This window comes from Orbicella franksi, chromosome 5 (assembly GCF_964199315.1).
Source record: "Orbicella franksi chromosome 5, jaOrbFran1.1, whole genome shotgun sequence".
NCBI classification, from domain to species: Eukaryota; Metazoa; Cnidaria; class Anthozoa; order Scleractinia; family Merulinidae; genus Orbicella; species Orbicella franksi.
The window spans coordinates 32,427,042-32,446,114 of record NC_138149.1 but is presented as its reverse complement, the minus strand read 5'-3'; the positions used below and the strand labels follow the sequence as shown (position 1 = coordinate 32,446,114).

Here is a 19,073-nt window from a genome sequence, read left to right as displayed (position 1 = left end):
GCGCCAGAAAACTGGCCTCACTCAATATATTGCGGCCGAAAATAAAGTCTGTACACCCGAATTTTGTGTGAGCATGTGTACGTGGTTCGGAATTATAGGTATAAAAGGAATGAACAACGAAGGCATCAGAGTGAATTGAAGCAGAACAAGGCTAGCTTCTGAAAGAAGACTGTGGAAAGAGTGCCTTGCATTCCATGAGATAAAAGCAATGAGATACCTCGTTGATCTTCTAAATTTTCGTGATGAAATAAATTAAACTTTTAATAATATATTTGCTAAAATTTCGAATTCATTAAAAGTTAATTAACCCTTATCAGTATTGTAACCATTTTAACAGACCTTAATACCGTCTTAGAGTTATAAAGTATAACTCTGACAACGTTTCTTAAACTCCCTTTGAGAAAATTGTTATCATAAATGTATTAATACTGTACATAGTGCTATCAACTTGTACCTCAGCATCTAGCACATTAACCTTATGTTAAAGCCACACATTTGAAGTTTGGACTTTTCTTTCTGTTTTGCTATTTAACTTTCCAGGATGTAATTGATTTTCTTTAATCGGTATAATTCTAACTTCAGAGGATCAGATCACGTGGGTTACTGAAGTAACTTTTTAATTTAAACTTTCCGTGTTGACAAGCTCCATCCACCCACGCGTGAATCTATCAACCCAGTGCTAAGTAAGGGCTAAGTAAGTTCAAGTATTTTTTCCTGGTTTGGTTGCAGGCGCTAGAGAGAGTCGGGAACAATAAGGATTCCATTCTCTCTAAAAGCTTTCACACCAACCTTGTGTTATTTTAACAGACAAACTGCCACGTTTACAAATTATGGTAAACACATGTATTGGGTCTGTCGCCAGAATCACGGAATATTCACGGGCAATTACTTATATAGTTTGCTAAGGGCCCTCTTATCTCTGGAAGCCCATTGTGAAGCCACTAGTAACAATAGAACTGGGCCAATATTTTGCGCGTGAATACGCGAACTGCACAAAGCGTAGCTGACTGATCCACTGCCCCTTGCATCGTGTGGTATCAAGCTCACGGAGGAATCTTCAGTCTAAAAGAGCCGGTAAGAAACCTAACGTCATCTTTTGGGTAGTTCTACTACTTTAACATCCTTGTCCATGGGGCTATCGCCAAATTATACAAGTATTGCTCATAGTACAGGAAAGAGAAAACCATTTATTCCTGTAAATTTGTAAATACTTGTCCGGTATTGAATCACGAAATTTAGCTGAACCACATGGTGCCCCCTTACACCGGGAATCCTACCATACACTTTCATGCTCGTTTTCGCCGTTCTAGCACCCGCGGTATCTTCAATTCGTCACTTAAAACGTGAATTTTCAGGTTACAGTAAGTCTGACCAGTTTTCCTTTTGTGCGCGTGTGCGTTTTTCTTTTTGTCTAATTTTGCATATTGATCAGAACTAGAAGCAAATTATTGGCGTTATTATTGATCAACTGGAAGAACCGCGTGAGCAGAGCAGGATTGAGTGTACGTGTCGAGTATTTTTAGAAGCACGCACGTGTCACAAGAATGCCCTTCCCTCCCCTCCCTGTCAAGGTTTTGACGTATATAAACTAATCGTTTCGGAAGTCGCCGGCTGGTTTTGAAGTCTGTTTTAGTTTTGTCATGTTTTTATTTTAGCGAGTGAGTTTCGACCATGGCAAGTACTGAAGCCAAAGAGATTGGCGAAGGCTTTGAAAATCCCATGGAAATACAAGCGCCATCGAGCAAACCTTCGGCAGCTTCGAGCGATGTTCCTTCGCTGAGGTTCTGCGTTAACCAAGTGAATTTAGATCCCAGTGGAGATGATGTACTCGATCCGAGCCCAAGAATGACTTTTCCTGAAACACCAACGCCAAGCGGTCCTCTTTCTACGCACGATGCCGTGGATGCGACGATCGGCTACGCAACACACGATGCAGTCCCTTTGACCGTGTTTTACCGAAACGAAAACTCGCAGTCCAACTCCACAAAAAAATCGCGCCCGACACTTCAAGAATTGAGGAAAGGTTTCGAAGAAGACCACGAGCAACAGGTATAGAACCTATTTCCTGTGTTATATTACGTCGCAAGCTTAGTAATAATTATTGGCCGGAGATTGTGAAGAATTTTTCTCGTTACGCACACTTTACAGTAAAACAGAGCGAGAGCTCTTAACTTATATTTCGCGCGCGAAGATTGGAAGGATAAAAGCGTATAAATGTCTGATTTACATATCTCTGTATTGCGTGAAATTATTTGTAGCGTAAAAAAGAATATTGCTTGTGAATTTTTATTTTGCCTTTATTTGATATTTTCGTCGAATTCAAAAGCCCTCGGCGAACATCGAGGACATCGAGCAATTGTCATGAATCCATCATGTGCCGTTGTCAAGACCAATACTCTCTCAGTCGCTTATATCTTGTGGTTGCACTGTAGCTATATCACCTTGGTTGTTTATTCATGATATATTCATGATATACAGTGCTATATTTTTTAAATAAATTCCAGTACTCTTTTTAGCTAAAATACAGCATAATGAACCCACAGAAAACCGGTTTTCGGAAAAAAAAACCTTGCTATCAGCTTTATTCAAAATACATGTAATCGGGCTTAAAAAATTGTAAGAACGTCGTGTTAACGCTAATCGTGTCAACGAGCAAGGAAGTTGCAAGGAATGTAAACTTATATGTTTCTTCCATTTGAAATTTCAATAGGGGTGACACCTTCCGATATCTTGACTGCTTTTATAATTCTGATCTTCACACATATCTCTGATGTTTTTTTTTCTCTCAAATATTTGAACTTGTTCTATTTAATACACTTAAATTAGACTACAATGCAAAATAATTATTACTGATGTGTAATTAATTCATCAATTTAATTACAGACCATACTTGAAAGCTTGTTGAAATGGACTCATTAATTCAAACTAATGTTAAAATTTCCAAATTCCCAAGTGATCATTTCCACAGAACCAGTGGTGCATCCAGGGGAGGGACCTGGGGGGCCTGCCCCCCCTTTATTTTGGGTAGAAAAAGAAAAAATCTCAGAAGGAAGAAAAGCCAGCAGGGCAAGAAAACCCGGGCCTCTCCCTTAGCTCAAAACCTGGATCCGCCACTGAGAACAGTCGTAATGAGTTATAATTCCAAGTTCCAATCCAGGGCTCGGAAAAAGTCTCAGGCTTGCAGACAAGTAATAATGCAAGTCTTGATAGATTCACATGATGGGGTCAGTTCACAATTTATTTAGGCTTGAAGATTAACCATACTAAAACTGATCACGAGGAAGTATATATGTGGAGTGGTTCATGCAGACCCCCCTGGGATTAAAATGGAAAACAGTGTTCAAGCTCTTTGGAAAGTATTCACCTATCATGAAACCAATCATTTACAGAAAAACTGCTATGAGAAATTAAAATACAGCACTAAGGGTGTCATTTTGTTTCTTTTGTGATGCACATTTGTGGTGCAAGTTTCAAGAACACTAGTGCTTCAATATTTCCAGAGATGTCGTTTATTCAGTATTTTACACTTTTTAGTTGCAAACCTTATGACGTCATCACTGATCTAATTTGCAAAATAGAAAAACGTCAATATCTCTAAAACGAAAAAAGATATTTCAAAAAGAAAAACACCATTCTTCAGTACAATGTATTTTGAAAGGCCTTTCAAAAAAGCGGAAATTATTTTTCATATCATATACACTTTAATAGATCTTCAAACTCATGTTAAATTGTCAAGATTTACTTGACTTCAAAGAATATTTTCAGATGATTTGCTCAGTTGGAAAGCTTATATCAATAAATATACCTGCTTCATTATTTTGGTGGGGATTTTCTTTTCAGTTTCAATTAGGATGTCAAAGGCTGTCAAATTAATTCCATCTTTTACAAGGAACCTCCACAGTGGTTGACTGATGGGCAAACTTTTCAACCAAGCCACCAAGCTATATCTCGCAATATGATTTGGAATAATAAAAAGATATTAGAATAGCTAATGCAACAGTTTATTATCCAAATTATGTAAAAGTGGGAATTTTTGCTAATTACGACTTAGAATAATTATTCATTTAATGAACAAAGGTTGATGCATATGAAAATTGTTGCACTAAAAGTGACGATTTGAAGCATACAACAAGTCTGGTCAGGAATTTGAAGTGCTTTAATAATTCCTGCTGCCCAACCTTCCCACCAGAGGAATCTGGACGTCACCAAGAGTTTACAGAACTGGTTACCAATCTTTTCTATCTTACCCTTCTCTAGGAAGAACCTCCAAGTGTAGACAACGTTGAAAATGGAGGTGTCGACAGTGATGAAATTGTCATTCACACCAAAAAGGATAAAAAGGCCAAGGTTGCCCCAAAGTTTGGTTGGCTTAAGGGTGTCATGCTGCGATGTCTTCTTAATATCTGGGGTGTTATGTTGTACTTACGACTGTCGTGGGTGGCTGGACAAGCAGGAATTGGCTGGTCGACTGTCATTATTGTGCTATCAGCAGTGGTTACAATGTTCACAACTCTGTCCATGTCAGCTGTGTGCACCAATGGTGAAGTCAAAGGAGGTACGGTGAACAGGGTTTGTTGATTTGCGTTAACCTTGGAACAGTTTCCAAGATTGCTTTGTAAAAATGTCAAACTAATCACTCTGGCTAATTTTAACCCAATAAAGCCATCATGATCAATTGCCAAAGCAAACATATGCAATTAGCATCAAGTAGCCGAAAAATTGATACAGGTGAATCACAAAGTTGCGTAACTTTGAATAGCTTACAAAAAATGACATTGGCCTGAGATTGTCCAACTGATCACTGAGCATATTACTGTAAAAATAAAGCAACATTACGTGAGTTAAATGTGAAAATATACTAAATATCATAACTAACGGTGTACAATTTATGAAAATATCAAAATTAATATTAAATCAGACAACCACGCACAATTTACAAGGGTCTTCATGATTTGCCAAACTAAACAATAGGTATACAACACAAACAATGGCCCTAAAAACAAAAGAGGTACAGATTAACAAGAACAAATCAAAATAGAAGTTTTAAAGAGGTGCAGGTCATCTGAACTTCTTGCTGATTGCTATAATTTATAATATACATACATGTATGTACATGTAATAAGTATTTGTGTTGTCAGATGAAATTTTCGATTTTCTTAATGTTGCAAAGTAATGGTACATATGCATGTACGTTGTAGACTATAACTCAGTGCTTTTGTAAGCTAATAATAAATTATATTTGTGTTTTTTTCTTTTGTTCAGGTGGTGCATACTATTTGATTTCCCGCAGTCTTGGGCCAGAGTTTGGTGGCTCCATTGGGTTAATCTTTTCTGTTGCCAATGCTGTAGCTGTTGCTTTGTATGTTGTTGGTTTTGCCGAAACCATTAAAGACTTGATCAAAGAGAATGGCGGCGATGTGGATGTGATTGGCGAACTCAACATTATACGCATTGTTGGCATTTTCACAGTTTTGCTGTTACTGGGTGTTACTCTCATTGGCCTAGAGTGGGTCGTGCGTACTCAGATGTTTCTCCTTTGTATCCTGCTCATCTCCATTGTTGACGTGATGATTGGCACTTTCATCGGGCCCCTAAATGAGGAAAGTCGCGCTAAAGGGTTCATTGGGTTAGACCTTAACCTGTTTAAGGAAAACTTTGGGCCAGCTTATCGCGAAGGTGAAAATTTCTTTTCTGTGTTTGCTGTGTTTTTCCCGGCAGCCACTGGCATCTTGGCTGGAGTGAACATCTCTGGTGACTTGAAAGACGCACAGAAAGCCATTCCTAAGGGTACACTGTGGGCCATCTTAATCAGCACCATTATATACGTGGCTCTTGATTGGCTTGCAGCAGCTTGTGTTCTGCGAGATGCTTCAGGAGTGGTTGTAGCAGCGGTTGTCAATCAAACAATGAATGCGACTAGTGCTCCACCTCACCAGTGTGCAATCGACTTTACCTGCGAGTATGGTCTAATGAACGATTTCCAGGTATGGGAAGTATTTGTGTATTATTTTGAAGTCTTATTCTGCCACAATTAAAATCTATCCAATGTATGTTTAGATGACTTCTTGTCCTAGCATAGGAAGCTAGGCTCAAACATTTCTCCAGCTGGAGATCAGTCTCTCTAACAATATTGTTTCTTGAAGAGGCATAGAGAGGCATTCAGAGCTGTTAAGGAATTCATCCTTTCAAGGTGTACTGTAATGGCCCTTTCAAAAAATCTCAGTCCTCTGAAGTATAAAGAGATGGTAACTGGTACATTTACCCTTAGTGCACAAAAACCCTTAGCAACGCTCATAAAAAATCTTCAGACTTCGTTAGTAGATGATGTCTTGTTTATTGATAACCATAATGATAACAACAACAATTACCGCTTTATTTAAACTGAAGGAGATTGATCAGTAGATCCATGTAGGCAAACACTGGTATAAACTGGTGATAATTACATAAAAAACATACACGATCAAAAATGTTAACAACATTAATGGCAAGTGGAGCTTAGGTGAACATGGAAAACACACCCAACACTTGCCATGTAAACCCAGCCCCATGATGTAAGACTGCCCACAGGGCAGGCACTGCCAGCAACTCAGCTATGAGTCCCCCACAACTGCAGAGAACCCATGCACTAGTCACACTGAAGTGAGAATTTCAGTGGAAAAGTAAAATATAAACAGGTGAATATTAACTTTAAAAGCCAATGTTTCGGTGTCATCCTGACACCATTCTCAAGGCAAAGTGAATAAATAATGCGAAGATTTGATTTCTATACAGTCTCTACAAATTAGCATAATAACAAAGGATCACAAGTTCTTCAAGTGAATACCTTTGCGCAAATCGGGTCTGTTTGCACGTTTAGGGATGGTTCACGTTTTCTTATAAAAAACATCTCCTTAATTAAGGAGATGCTTACACATTTATATTTTGATGTTAATTTCTATTTAACTGTATTAAGAAAAATTTACTCTAACAGTGAATAATTTTCTCTTGTAATGTTTGTTCTTTCTCAACAGGTAATGGAGAAGATTGCAGCCTGGGGACCAATAGTGACTGGAGGTATCTTTGCGGCCACTCTGTCTTCTGCCTTGGCTAGTTTAGTTGGAGCACCGAAGACATTCCAGGCACTTTGCAAGGACAACATCTTCCCAGGAATCCATTACTTTGGAACTGGGGTTAGTTGTGAGCTTTTAAAAACAGAAATCATTTTCTGGGTGGCAAAAGTATGTTCCAGGTTTCAAATCTGTGTCACAAAAAAGGACTTAATACATTGTGCCACAAGGTCTTAGGATAGTCTATCATGTCATACCTTAAATCTGTATTCAGAACTGATATTTTTGAAGCTTGGTCAGAGACTGACCCTTTTAGGGGTTTTTGGGATATTTAAGATAGTCAAGATATTTAGGTAAAAAAATATTGGGATATAGGAAATTTGGAGGAGAAAATAATGGAATACGGGACACTTGAAACAGATACGGTCCCGGATATCGAGTACAGGTAGGAAAATTATTTATTTTTGAAAGATTAAATTGACAGCATATGGGGTACATAGACCAAACATTAAGCAGTACAGGATATTCAGATCTTGCCAAGTGGGGCCTCGAGACCAGAGCACTTCAGGTCATGCATTGTTAATGAAATAATGTTTTTTTAAAATATTGTTGATGGCTCACAGAATGTGCATCTCACCAATATTGATGAACTGCTTGGATTCCTTAACCTTAGTCCTTCGTCTTGTGTTTTTCTACATGACCAAAATTTGACCCTACTCTCTTGTCAGGTTGGACCAGGTGATGAGCCTCGCAGAGGATACATCCTGACTTTTCTCATCGCTGGAGCCTTCATCGCCATTGGAGAATTAAATGTCATTGCACCAGTCATTTCAAATTTTTTCCTCATGTCCTATGCGCTCATTAACTATGCAGTGTTTGCAGCATCGCTTGGCAAGTCGCCCGGGTGGAGACCCTCTTTTAAGTACTATAACATGTGGGTGTCCCTGGTAGGGGCCCTGGTGTGTATTGTCATCATGTTCCTCATTAACTGGTGGGCCGCTCTGCTGACTATTGTCATCATCATCGCATTGTACAAATACGTGGATTACAAGAAACCTGAGGTAGGTCTCGGTTTTCGTGCGCGTTAAAATAGCGTTTAATTCTTCTAATCCCGAGACGAGTGACACGACTTGTTACAGGTGTTTCAATTTTTTCTGCAATTGAGATAAACGCGTTCTCAAAGCTATTACAATTCTTTCCAAGAAGCTAAATTTCAAACATGTTTTGCTTGTAGGTCAACTGGGGTTCGTCTGCGCAGGCGTACACTTACATCCGGGCACTTCGTTTCACCTATCGCCTTAATGCGGTTGAAGATCACGTGAAAAACTTTCGTCCCCAGTGCCTTGTGCTGACCGGTTCCCCCTCGTCCCGTCCCGATCTTGTTCATTTGGTGTCACACATCACTCGTAACAGAGGATTAATGGTTTGCGGTCAAGTCAAGATTGGTCCATTTGGAACTGTGTCGGGCTATGAGGATAACTGGTTGAAAATGCACAAAATAAGAGCTTTCCATACCATTTGTTCAGGTAAAATCAACGTACAGTTTACAACTTTACTTTAGCTATTGGAACAGAGAGCTATGGCCGTGACGGTAGATTTGAAACTGAAAATTGTTCTTTTAAAAGCAGAATCTTATCTATTTAAACGTTAGCAGTTTTCATTTTTTTTCTTGAACTAAGTACAGTTAGGTTATTCGCTGTGATGTTACCCAAGATTGTTCTATTTTTTGATATAATTCACCCGCCACCCTCTCATTTGTGAAAGTGGGTCGCTCAGTCAGTTACAAAAAATAAAATAAAAGCCCTGTCGGGCGATGAAAAATGAAACATCTGGACCACCTAAATTGTCGCTAGCGTCTGGCATTTGACATAGATTAGGTTTATTTTCAGATCACGCTTAGTTTTTTAAGACATCTGTCCGCAAGAACTCTATTAGTAAAGAGAAGTAATTGTTGTTGGTGTTTTCATTGTTGTTGTTGTCGTTGTTGTCGTTGTTGTTGTTGTTGTCGTTGTCGTCATTGTTGTCGTTGTTGTTTTTGTTGTTGTTGTCGTTGTTGTTGTCGTTGTTGTTGTTGTCGTTGTTGTCGTCGTTGTTGTTGTCGTCGTCGTCGTCGTTGTTGTCGTCGTCGTCGTCGTCGTTGTTGTCGTTGTCGTTGTCGTTGTCGTTGTTGTCATTGTTGTTGTTGTCGTCATTGTTGTGGTCGTTGTTGTTGCTGTTGTTGTCGTTGTTGTTGTTGTCGTCATTGTTGTTGTCGTTGTCGTTGTTGTTGTCGTCGTCGTCGTTGTTGTCGTTGTTGTCGTTGTCGTTGTTGTTGTTGATGTCGTTGTTGTCGTTGTCGTCATCGTCGTCGTCGTTGTTGTTGTTGTTGTCGTTGTTGTCGTTGTTGTTGTTGTTGTGTGTTGATGTTCCCTTCCACTTTCTCCCTAGCACCCAGTTTCCGCGAGGGCGTCCGCGTGATGTTACAGACGGTAGGCCTGGGGAAATTAAAACCCAACACGGTAGTTCTGGGCTACAAGCGAGACTGGAAGAAGCTGCTGAAAACTGCGAAAGGGAGGGCAGAAGTGGAGGAATACGTTAACGTCGTTCATGATGCGTTTGAGCTGAACCACGGCGTTGCCATTCTGCGTTTCAGAGGTGAGGTCGACTTGAAAGAGTTAAGTTCCTACGAAGGAGAAGATTGGCTCGGTGAAGAGGAAGAAGGGCTTATACCCGAAGTGGATGCGAGCCAGAAGGTGGAAGGCGGGGACGGAGTTTTGTCGGCGAGTCAGAGCGAGAGTAGCCCAAAGTCATTCCGTGTTGAAAGGATAACCACACCAGATAGCGAAGATCAAGTTGCGTCAACTGAGGCGAATACCAAGAGGCAATCGGGTTTTGAAGGGTATACGTTAGATATGCTCAAACCGAAACCCGAATTGGGCGAAGACGAGCATTCAATGAACGACGAAGGCAAGAAGTTGGTCACGGACCAAGTCAAGGAAGATGCTGCGCCGAGCAAAGGTGAAGAAGAAAGTCCGAATGTAGTGAAAAAGGGAAAATTTAAAGTGACTGTCACCAAACCCCAGAATGAAGAGGAAGATGAGCCAGAGGATAAGGTGGACGAGACGACGAAGTTAACAGAGCGCGTGGAGCCAGAAAAAGCCCTGGTCGAGGTGCCCGAGGAGGCTTTTAAAGAGAGGCCTAAAGGAACCATTGATGTGTGGTGGCTGTTTGATGACGGAGGCTTGACTATTCTCATACCTTACTTGCTGTCAATTCACAGCCACTGGAAGGACTGCAAGTTGAGAATCTTCACACCCGCCTCCACGCACGCCCTCAAGAGCAACGAGCTTAGGATGGCAAACCTGTTGAAGAGATTCCGCATCGATTTCAGCAGCGTGGTAGAGGTAGAGGGTATCAACACGCAGCCCTCCAGTGCCAGCCTTCATAACTTCCTGAAATTGCCCGTCAAGAATGAATTTCCAGACATAAGAACTCTGGAGGAAGACAGGAAAACCATGCGAAATATTCGCCTCGGCGAGTTGATCCGTCAACATTCCAACGACGCTAAACTGATCGTTATCACGTTGCCCGTCCCGAAAGTTGAGATGACGTCACCGCTCTTGTACATGAGCTGGCTGGAAGCGTTGTCAGCGGCATCTCCCCCTGTTCTGATGGTCCGTGGTAATCAGCATAACGTACTGACCTTCTACAGCTAGTTCAGTCTCTATGCGTCGTCGAAAACAGTACTCTAAAATAAATTCCCCTTTTTTTGGGAAATCTGATTGGAAAGTACACCCCAGTAGTTATTTTTGAAGGTAGGTTAAAGCAGAATTAATTAGTTAGAACCGTTTATGTATTATAATAGACCATCTGATTCAGGTGTCTGTTGGTTTGAAAGTTGAATTTATGAATAAAGTGCTCAGGGCTAAACAAATTTTCGTTTCATAAAAGCATTTCAAACAAGTAAAGAACCGCTAACGGCTCATCATTATTCGGATGATGAAGGAGTTATTTTGGGACCTTTCACAGATAACGGCATTTTGTTTAAGAACACTTTATTCATTAATTTAACTTTGCCTTGCTGGTTCGTATGTGGTTAACAAATACCAGGGTCATGACGTTTGTTGGCACTTGTAGCTTTATGTAACAGAAACAGAAAGTACTCCCGTGTTGTTACATACTGCAGTCGCACGTATATTAAGGCTATGGAGGTATTCGCGCGTGTTTTCTATGTCAAAGCTAGAAACCCCCTTTGTCTTATATACTATATTACTTTGCCATGGATCTGCTAAGTCGTAAAATTATTATTAACATGTGGAACAAATACGATTATTAACATTTCTGTGAAGGGAGTGGGACGTTGGAGGGACATTAGTGTTATTTTTGGCATAGTCTTACTCTGTTTCACAGAGTTTTCCTTCTCTGTCTCACGGGGTACTAGATACTCTGAAATGAAATTGAGTAAACTGAACTGAATTTGATAATCTGCGGGGCGGAGCTATCTTTGGTTATAATGCAGCAATGCTTGACTGAGATTATTTAATTTTTTTTTTTTGAAAGGATGTAAAAACGTATAACGTAACTCGCTCTTGCAATATGGCGTGGAAACCGTAAGAACTGATTCATACCTTATGTAGGGACCGGGGGCGGGGGGGGGGAACTCCCATATGAAAAGGACGGGGATGCTCGTCGTACCTTTTAGGGGTTAAAAACGCGGTTTTGGTACCTCTGAGGGTGTTCAGCTTCAAAGGGTCCACTTCGGAAGCTTTTGCGGACCCTTTTAGGCTATTGAGCCGGAAAAAAATGACAGGAGATAATGTGTTGTTTTAGAATTAGAACCATTTGGGGGGTGAAAACAATTCAGGCCACGCCCACAAAACAGGATCATGGTACCTCTTAGTAATTGTTTTCAAATTTTCCGACGAGTGCCCCCGTCCATTTTATATGGGATTCCCCCCCCCCCGGGTGTAGGGATATCCACCACAAATCAGCTGGAATCGGGCAGAATGGTACGAAAATGTTTTGTTTGTTAAATGAAATTTATATTCGAAATCAGCAATTCTCCTGTTGAAAGGGAAAATCAAGTTAAACTAAAATGTAACAAGGTTGTAATAATGTGAAGGAAGGCTATATATGAAATTATAATAAGTGAAATATAAAGAAATTTAATTTTAAGCGACACAAAAATGGCTTGATCAATTTAAAAACAACGATTCCGTTGCACATAATATATCTAAAATTTGACTTAATATTTATCGAAAAGTGCACTAAAATTGTCTTGAGTTGTACAAACTTTCAAGTTCTTGAATTTATGCTACCTTGTGAGAGCAAAAATAGTTACAGATATCACGTATTTGCGGATTTGATTCGAATGTCGACTGGAGTATCTGGTATTAAATATTTCTTAATATTTATCGCACCAAACTACGTTGAAGAGTTGGTGAATTAGCTTTAAGAATACCATGCAACGTTTCAAACTGGAAATTTTTAATTTAAGCCCTTGTATTTCTTTACTGAACTGTAAAGTCCCAATGTCCACTGACAGTGGGGAGAAATTTGACTTAATCTGAGTTAAGTCGATGTTGAGTGTAAAGGTTAGGTTAGAAAGCAATAACGGGATCAGAAGGATAGAGAGCGACTTTGGAATGGCTTTTCTTTTGAGAGACTCGTGTCACATGCCCCCTCCAATCACAAAGAAGATGATGTCTTCTCAACCAATCAGGTCAGTGCGAACCCAATACCAATCATAGATTGGCAATTGAATTTTCCCGCGCTCGGACCCGGGTAAATATTTTCCCGCCCTTGCTTGGGTTACATGTTTTCCCGCGTTGAGAACCGGATGAATGTTTTCCCGCTCTTGACGCGGGTTACAAATGGTTTTCACTTCAAGGCTGGATTGGTTTATTGCCGGCCTGCTATGGTGATAGTGATTTTTCAGATACAATTCAGGTTTAAATGGTTGATAGTGGCAATTGAAAACCGCCCTATGAAGGAGAAAGAGAATTTGGTTCCGTTCACTACCGTTGTACACTTTTTTTTATAACTTTGTAGCGTCAGTTTAGATTCCCGTGCAAATATATTAACGCTAGACATAGCAAATGTTTTCTGTGTTACAGCTACTGGCTGTTAGTAATGTCACTTAAGCCAGCTTAAAAATTCAAGTGTAAAGAGGCTAACAATTTGTTATTTACTTTACAACTCTTATACGTACTTATTTATCAGTATAAAAGGAATATTAACAACGACATTAGTGCGAAATCGGTTAGCTAGCACCTTTGGTATATTTAAGTGGTGTGTGTATTAAAATGCATGACTTTTTTTTCTTCAACAAGACACTTGGAATGAAAAGGACAATTTTCTTTGGAAATGTTTACAACGAAATGCTTCGCGTTACTGTCGCTTGACAAAGATTTGATATGGATATATTTTGCTGCTCCGTTGACCATTCAAAATTAAAGTTGATCATGGCCGACCAGAAACAGAGATGTTAAATGCTGTTGTTCTAGGTTCCCCTGATTGGCTGAAAGGTTGTAACCAACAAAAAAAATGCCAATAATATGTCAAACCTCTGTCAAGTAGCAGTGACGCGTTCAAACACTTGTATGTCGGCTTATGTCGATCTTTAGTTGACAGTTCCGACAAACAGGTCTAACCAAGTTATTTATAACAGGAGATACAGTTAATTAGAAAGTTCTAGAGCTTTGATATTAGAATTTTTGCCTGAGAAAACGTTAATGAATTTCACGGCTTGAGTGTTTGTTGATTATTATAGGGTTTTATATCATTTTTGTAGTTTTTCATCATTGTGTACATTTATACTGAAATAAAGGTTTCCAGTTTGATAAAAAAATTGCACTGATTGTCTGAATATTCACGCTGGCTTGCGCTGTCACCAGAACAGCTGAAGGGTAAACACGTTAATGCTCTATCGAGCTAGAAACCTCGTTTGTAAGTTATCGAAATCACCAAGTGGTTTCCAAACTTTGCCCTCCCTCCGCAGCTCATGTCTTCCCGACGACGTCACCGAAAAGAATTCTCGATCGGGGACTAAGAAAAAGACTAGTCGTTTGAGGGTGGGGGGCTGGGGGGTTGGAGGGAAGCTTGAGGCTTTTGCGGGGTACATAGCGATGCCTGGATACGGAACATGCGCAAACGCATAGAAACGACTGCTAAGTAAAAGATCTCTTGTCTCAGCGACATTCTCTGACGTTCTTCGATTCCTTACGTTTTTCTGCCCTCCTTCAATTCTCCCCTCCAACGTCGAGCCAGGGGCAAATCGTGTTCACACCCACTGCCTCAAGAGGCCGGGCTAAAGCCGTGCAAACCCAGGGGCGGATTTAGGGGGAAATGGTGGGTTGGGTGGCTAGCCACTCCGCTTTTGGAGAAGCAAAGCATAAAAAAAAATTGAAAAAGGTCGTGAATCGTGCGGCAGAAATGAAGGCAAACTCTCTGGAAAGGTATATTATTTCTACTTTGTAGCATTGCTAGAATTTCTAGTGGAACGGTTTTCAATTAGGTTCCATTAGGAACATGCCCCATTGATTCTGCAACCCCAAGGTACCAACCATTCCCCCTCCCCCGTACCCCTCCCCCTTGGAAAATCTTGGATTCGGTTTTTGCTATATTAAAGGACGTGGACAGAATCCAGGAGCCCATGACCCATGGACCAAAATTCGGGACAGTGACGAGCAAATGTAAAAGCGCTTGTCGTGCATTTTGACTCTAAAAACAATTCTTTACTCGCGGGTAAAATATGTTAATTAAGAGACTGATGCCGGTTAAAACGCTCGCTCGCGGGTAATCCGCGCTCAAATCATTTCCAGTCTTCCGCGGATGACTAACCATCAGGCTGTGCGCACCACGTTATATTCCTCTTCCATCGCTCAACCATCACTCGTCTTCTTCACTGCAAGGTAATTGATTGTATCCTGTGGCATCGCTTTGTTTTATGCTTACCTTAGACATTTGATAATTTTATTTTGTAGTTTAGGAACTCTTCTATTCGACTAGCTTATTTTTATCGAGATGGTTTGCTAAATTCGAGTGATATTCTGACTCTTTTGGGTGTTGATGTTTGTAGAATGACACCTGCAGTAGAAAACCCTCCGGCCGAAGAAGAGGCGAATGCTGAAGGTAAGAAAAGCTCTTCTCGTTGAGAAGATATTAATCATAAGTGTCAATACTTATAATTTCATCTGTCACAGAGTTTTAAGCTTGGAATATCGTAGAAAATTTCCACTGGTGTTATTTTTGACAGTGACGCAATCTGTAGTGGTATAGAATCATCATGGCTGCACCTAAACGATGAAAAGAAGGATTTTGTAGTAAAATAGAAGGCACTTTGATATTTCCTGTTTTCTTTCCAATTTCTTAAGGGTCTTTTGGCATTGTTACCTGCTTAAGTAAAGACGCAGTAAATACGCGACGTGATGGTTGATGTCAACCGAGCGCAGTCTGCTATCTGTTACCGTACCCACGTGCTGCAAATTAAGATAAATTTATTTACTTCTAATTGTGTGAAATGTCATGTCTCGTTGTGCTAAAATTTTCTCAGAACTTGATCAGTATAGCGTTTGATCATACGTTGGCATTCCAGAGTAGCTTCAGTTTTTTTTTTCTCTATGATTAAAATGATTTCCTCTGGCAATATTATAACCAGAATACCGAAATAACGAAATTATCCTCTCTGAGAAACATTAATGAGTATTTCCTATCTATTTGGACCTCCAATGTACTGGCCAAAACTCTCTCCATCTATAAGCTCAAAAAATCTAAACCTGTTTACTGAGGTAGCTAAGAGATGCTAAAGTGGGACTCCTTCCAGTTCTGGTGGGGATTCACCAGAACTGGGAAGTTTAAAACCCCTCTTTTCCAAAAGTAGTGGGTGCCCTGTTAATGTACATTCGTGTTGTTTTTAGTTATCTCAGGAACGGAAAGTGACAGTGACGATGAATTACCAGAACTCGAGGAAGGAGATGCTGGCCAGCCTAATATAACGAGTGATGTAGCTGCTGCTGCAGGATTGACAGAAGAACCAGTCAGTAAAGCCAGACAAAGCCGAGGCGAAAAAAAGGCCCGGAAAGCAATGTCAAAACTTGGACTTAAAGCTGTTCAAGGAGTTACCAGAGTAACAATAAGAAAATCCAAAAATATACTATTTGTTGTTAACAAGCCTGACGTTTACAAGAGTCCAGCTTCAGATACTTACATTGTGTTTGGTGAGGCAAAGGTATGTGCATACAAAAAAATATGTATTATGGCTACCAAAGGTTTATCAATTATTTTAAGCGGAACTGGTATGGAAGAAATCAGAGATTGTGGATAAAAGATAGAAAAAAATATTGAAAATCTCTTGTTATTGGGGCATGCCCCATGGAATCAGATTATTTGCCATAAGGTTACCCATGAAACTTGCTGTATGTTGAACCCTGTAGCAGGTTGAGTGCGGTGTTGTTTTTTTTTTTACCTCTTTCCCTTTTTGAGGGGGAGGGTTATTAATAATAGCAATGACTGCAAGTAGTGTAGTTGCTTTTCTGAATGTGTTTTTACATTGTTGTGTTAAAAAGTAGGTTATGTACTGTTTAAGGTAGCAATGTGCCCAATGACGATAAAGATGCCTTATGGTGAGGAGGATCTGCCTGACTTGAAGGCCAGCTTTCTTATGTGTGTGTTTGTTGTGAATACTTGTTAACCTGCATACGCCATTCATCTCTGTGTTGTGTAACACCCACACGTGGCTTGATGGTCAGGTATGATGGTGGCCAATGATCTAAAGATTATGAGAGCTGAGGGCACAAGAGTAATAATGAACAGGGCTTGAAAAAAGTGTTGTCTGGTTGTCCAGCACAAGCAGATTATCTTGCCAGTTAAGTAACTTTTCATTCTCACTTGCCCAATGGACAAGGGCCCTGGCAAGTCATCTGCAACTAAGTTAAAAAAAAGTAAACTAAGACTTGCCCAGGGCAAGCAAAATTTGAGATCTACTTGTGTCGAGGGCAAAATGGATTTTTATCTTTTTTTGTTTCATTGTAACAAAACACCTTATTGTCTTCACTGTAGATCGAAGATTTAAGCCAGCAAGCCCAAGTGCAGGTAAGCCTTTGAATATGGAGTACCTTTCCATTTCTCTTTCCATTACTTCCTAAACAAGTGTTTGCTTACAAGCTACATCTGTCAAATGTTGACAGCTTGGTAAGATCTTGTTCATCTGAAGCAAATCTTCAGCTGTGATGTGCTGCTTGTTTCCTTGGCTCCTTGGATTTTGGAACAAATTTGAGGATAAGTTTTGCACAGGAAATTGTGTGAACAAGAATTTATCGCTATCCCAAGTTCTTTCTTGTGGAAATTGTTTTACATAAAAATATCATGTTGCACATGTGTGCATATAAATGTTTAACACAGTCACTTTTAATACTTCAGGCTGCTGAAAAATTCAAGGCACCCCAGCCAGCTCCTGTCATCCCAGAAGCAAAGGCAGCTGCTATTGAACAGGAGGAAGAATCTGAAGAGGAAGAGGTTTGTGAAGGAACTTGGATTAGTTTGACAATATTATTGGCTTTAGTTTAGTGGGATTTTTTTGTCATCTCGTTTCTTACTGTGTGATTTTACCATGGAGAATGTTTTAAATTCAGGCACATCAGTGTCAGACATGACCAATCACTAAAAATATTGTTGTCATTGTAAATTACAGGTTGATGAAAGCAAGGTAGAAGATAAAGACATTGAACTTGTGATGCAGCAGGCCAATGTGTCCCGATCTAAGGTTAGTTAACAGTTCTTTTTTATCAACTGAAGCTGTAGATACGTCATAATAAAAACTAATGTGTTTTTTACTGCCATTGAACATAAAACCATGTCTTTGAACTTGGCTGGGGGAAGATTTATGACAGTTAGTTACGCACCTTAATTAGTTGCAAAAATAAAGCCTGAAAAATTGACAGTGCTTGAACTGGATGATACAATTTTTATCAGTATTCTATTTTGCAACACTACCATTCATACTCAGTTCAAATAAGATATGGGAATAATGGTTGACCAGAGGACTAAGCCAAGATTGAACAGCTTGGCTTAGGGGGAGGTCTTCCCATCTGCTTCATTTTTTTCTGCACTGTTTGCTGCCACGTGACCTTTGGGCAGCTGCTCCTTTGCTAATTAAAATCCATTGCCTTGAATTTAGCATGATCATACATGTATATTTGCCAGAACCTGTATGTTTATCTGTAGATGCGTTGCACGTTTACCAGTACATTTGACTCTCTGTTATTGATAGCAATATTTACAACATTGTTTATTCAATATTATTTCATAGGCTGTCAAAGCTTTGAAAAACAACGACTGTGATATTGTCAATGCCATTATGGTGAGTTTTCTGTGCTGTCATAAAATATTTGTTGTAGAGAAGCAAGTGGTCATCAATCACTTTGCTAATGATGCAGATGAATGGTTTCTGTTAATGCAGCCTTAAGGTTCTCATTTTGGTAGCTTGTACAGCAAAGCTGGAGAAGCTGTGAAAATGGACAGAATAGGGCTTAGCCATTGTTGCCATCATTTGACAAAACTGCCCTCAACTGGGAATGAGGCTGGCAACTTTCTCATGACAATTCTGTTCTGGGTTTTTGCAATGTTTTTTTGCCCTTGTCTAACAAACCAGTAAAATTGTTGACAGTTACTTTTCACAAAAATGGTAACAAACTTAGGCATGTTCAAATGATCTACTTGTACATTTGTTTAAGACTACTGCTTGCGAGAACTGTGCGTAGGAAAGTTCACCCCTGTAAATGTCAATCTGTGCCTTTTTGCTGATGGTTATGCTATGCTTTTGTGTTTTAGGAGCTGACAATGTGAATGAAGGATGAGGCAACAACTTTTAAAAAATTTACCCTCTCTCTGTACAGGATTGAGTCTTTGTTTTCTTTGGTCAAAAAAAAACTATGGGAATAAAATAGCTGTTATTAATTTGTCTTGTGTATTTAGTTTGTTTATAACCTTGTCAAGACTTCTTACTGAACTTGGATTTTAGTCAGTTTGTGTGATATTTCTGGGGCAGAT

At 39.8% G+C, this 19,073-nt stretch overlaps 2 protein-coding genes across 2 annotated transcripts; both read left to right on the top strand.

The window, feature by feature from the left end:
- The first annotated feature begins 445 nt into the window (after nucleotides 1–445).
- LOC145488289 (solute carrier family 12 member 1-like) lies at nucleotides 446–11,677 on the top strand. Its single transcript, XM_081467118.1, has 8 exons — nucleotides 446–1,074; nucleotides 1,656–2,049; nucleotides 4,258–4,555; nucleotides 5,263–5,984; nucleotides 7,011–7,169; nucleotides 7,775–8,107; nucleotides 8,281–8,572; nucleotides 9,474–11,677. Exons 2-8 carry the CDS (start codon nucleotides 1,672–1,674, stop codon nucleotides 10,739–10,741), a joined length of 3,450 nt encoding a protein of 1,149 aa, XP_081323244.1. The 5' UTR covers nucleotides 446–1,074; nucleotides 1,656–1,671; the 3' UTR covers nucleotides 10,742–11,677.
- Nucleotides 11,678–14,824: 3,147 nt separating this feature from the next.
- Nucleotides 14,825–19,001, top strand: LOC145488288 (nascent polypeptide-associated complex subunit alpha-like). Its single transcript, XM_081467117.1, has 8 exons — nucleotides 14,825–14,938; nucleotides 15,106–15,158; nucleotides 15,944–16,254; nucleotides 17,085–17,117; nucleotides 17,445–17,540; nucleotides 17,716–17,787; nucleotides 18,334–18,384; nucleotides 18,855–19,001. The coding sequence occupies exons 1-8, from the start codon at nucleotides 14,859–14,861 to the stop codon at nucleotides 18,867–18,869; spliced, it is 711 nt and encodes a 236-aa protein (XP_081323243.1). The 5' UTR covers nucleotides 14,825–14,858; the 3' UTR covers nucleotides 18,870–19,001.
- The last annotated feature ends 72 nt before the right edge of the window (nucleotides 19,002–19,073 follow it).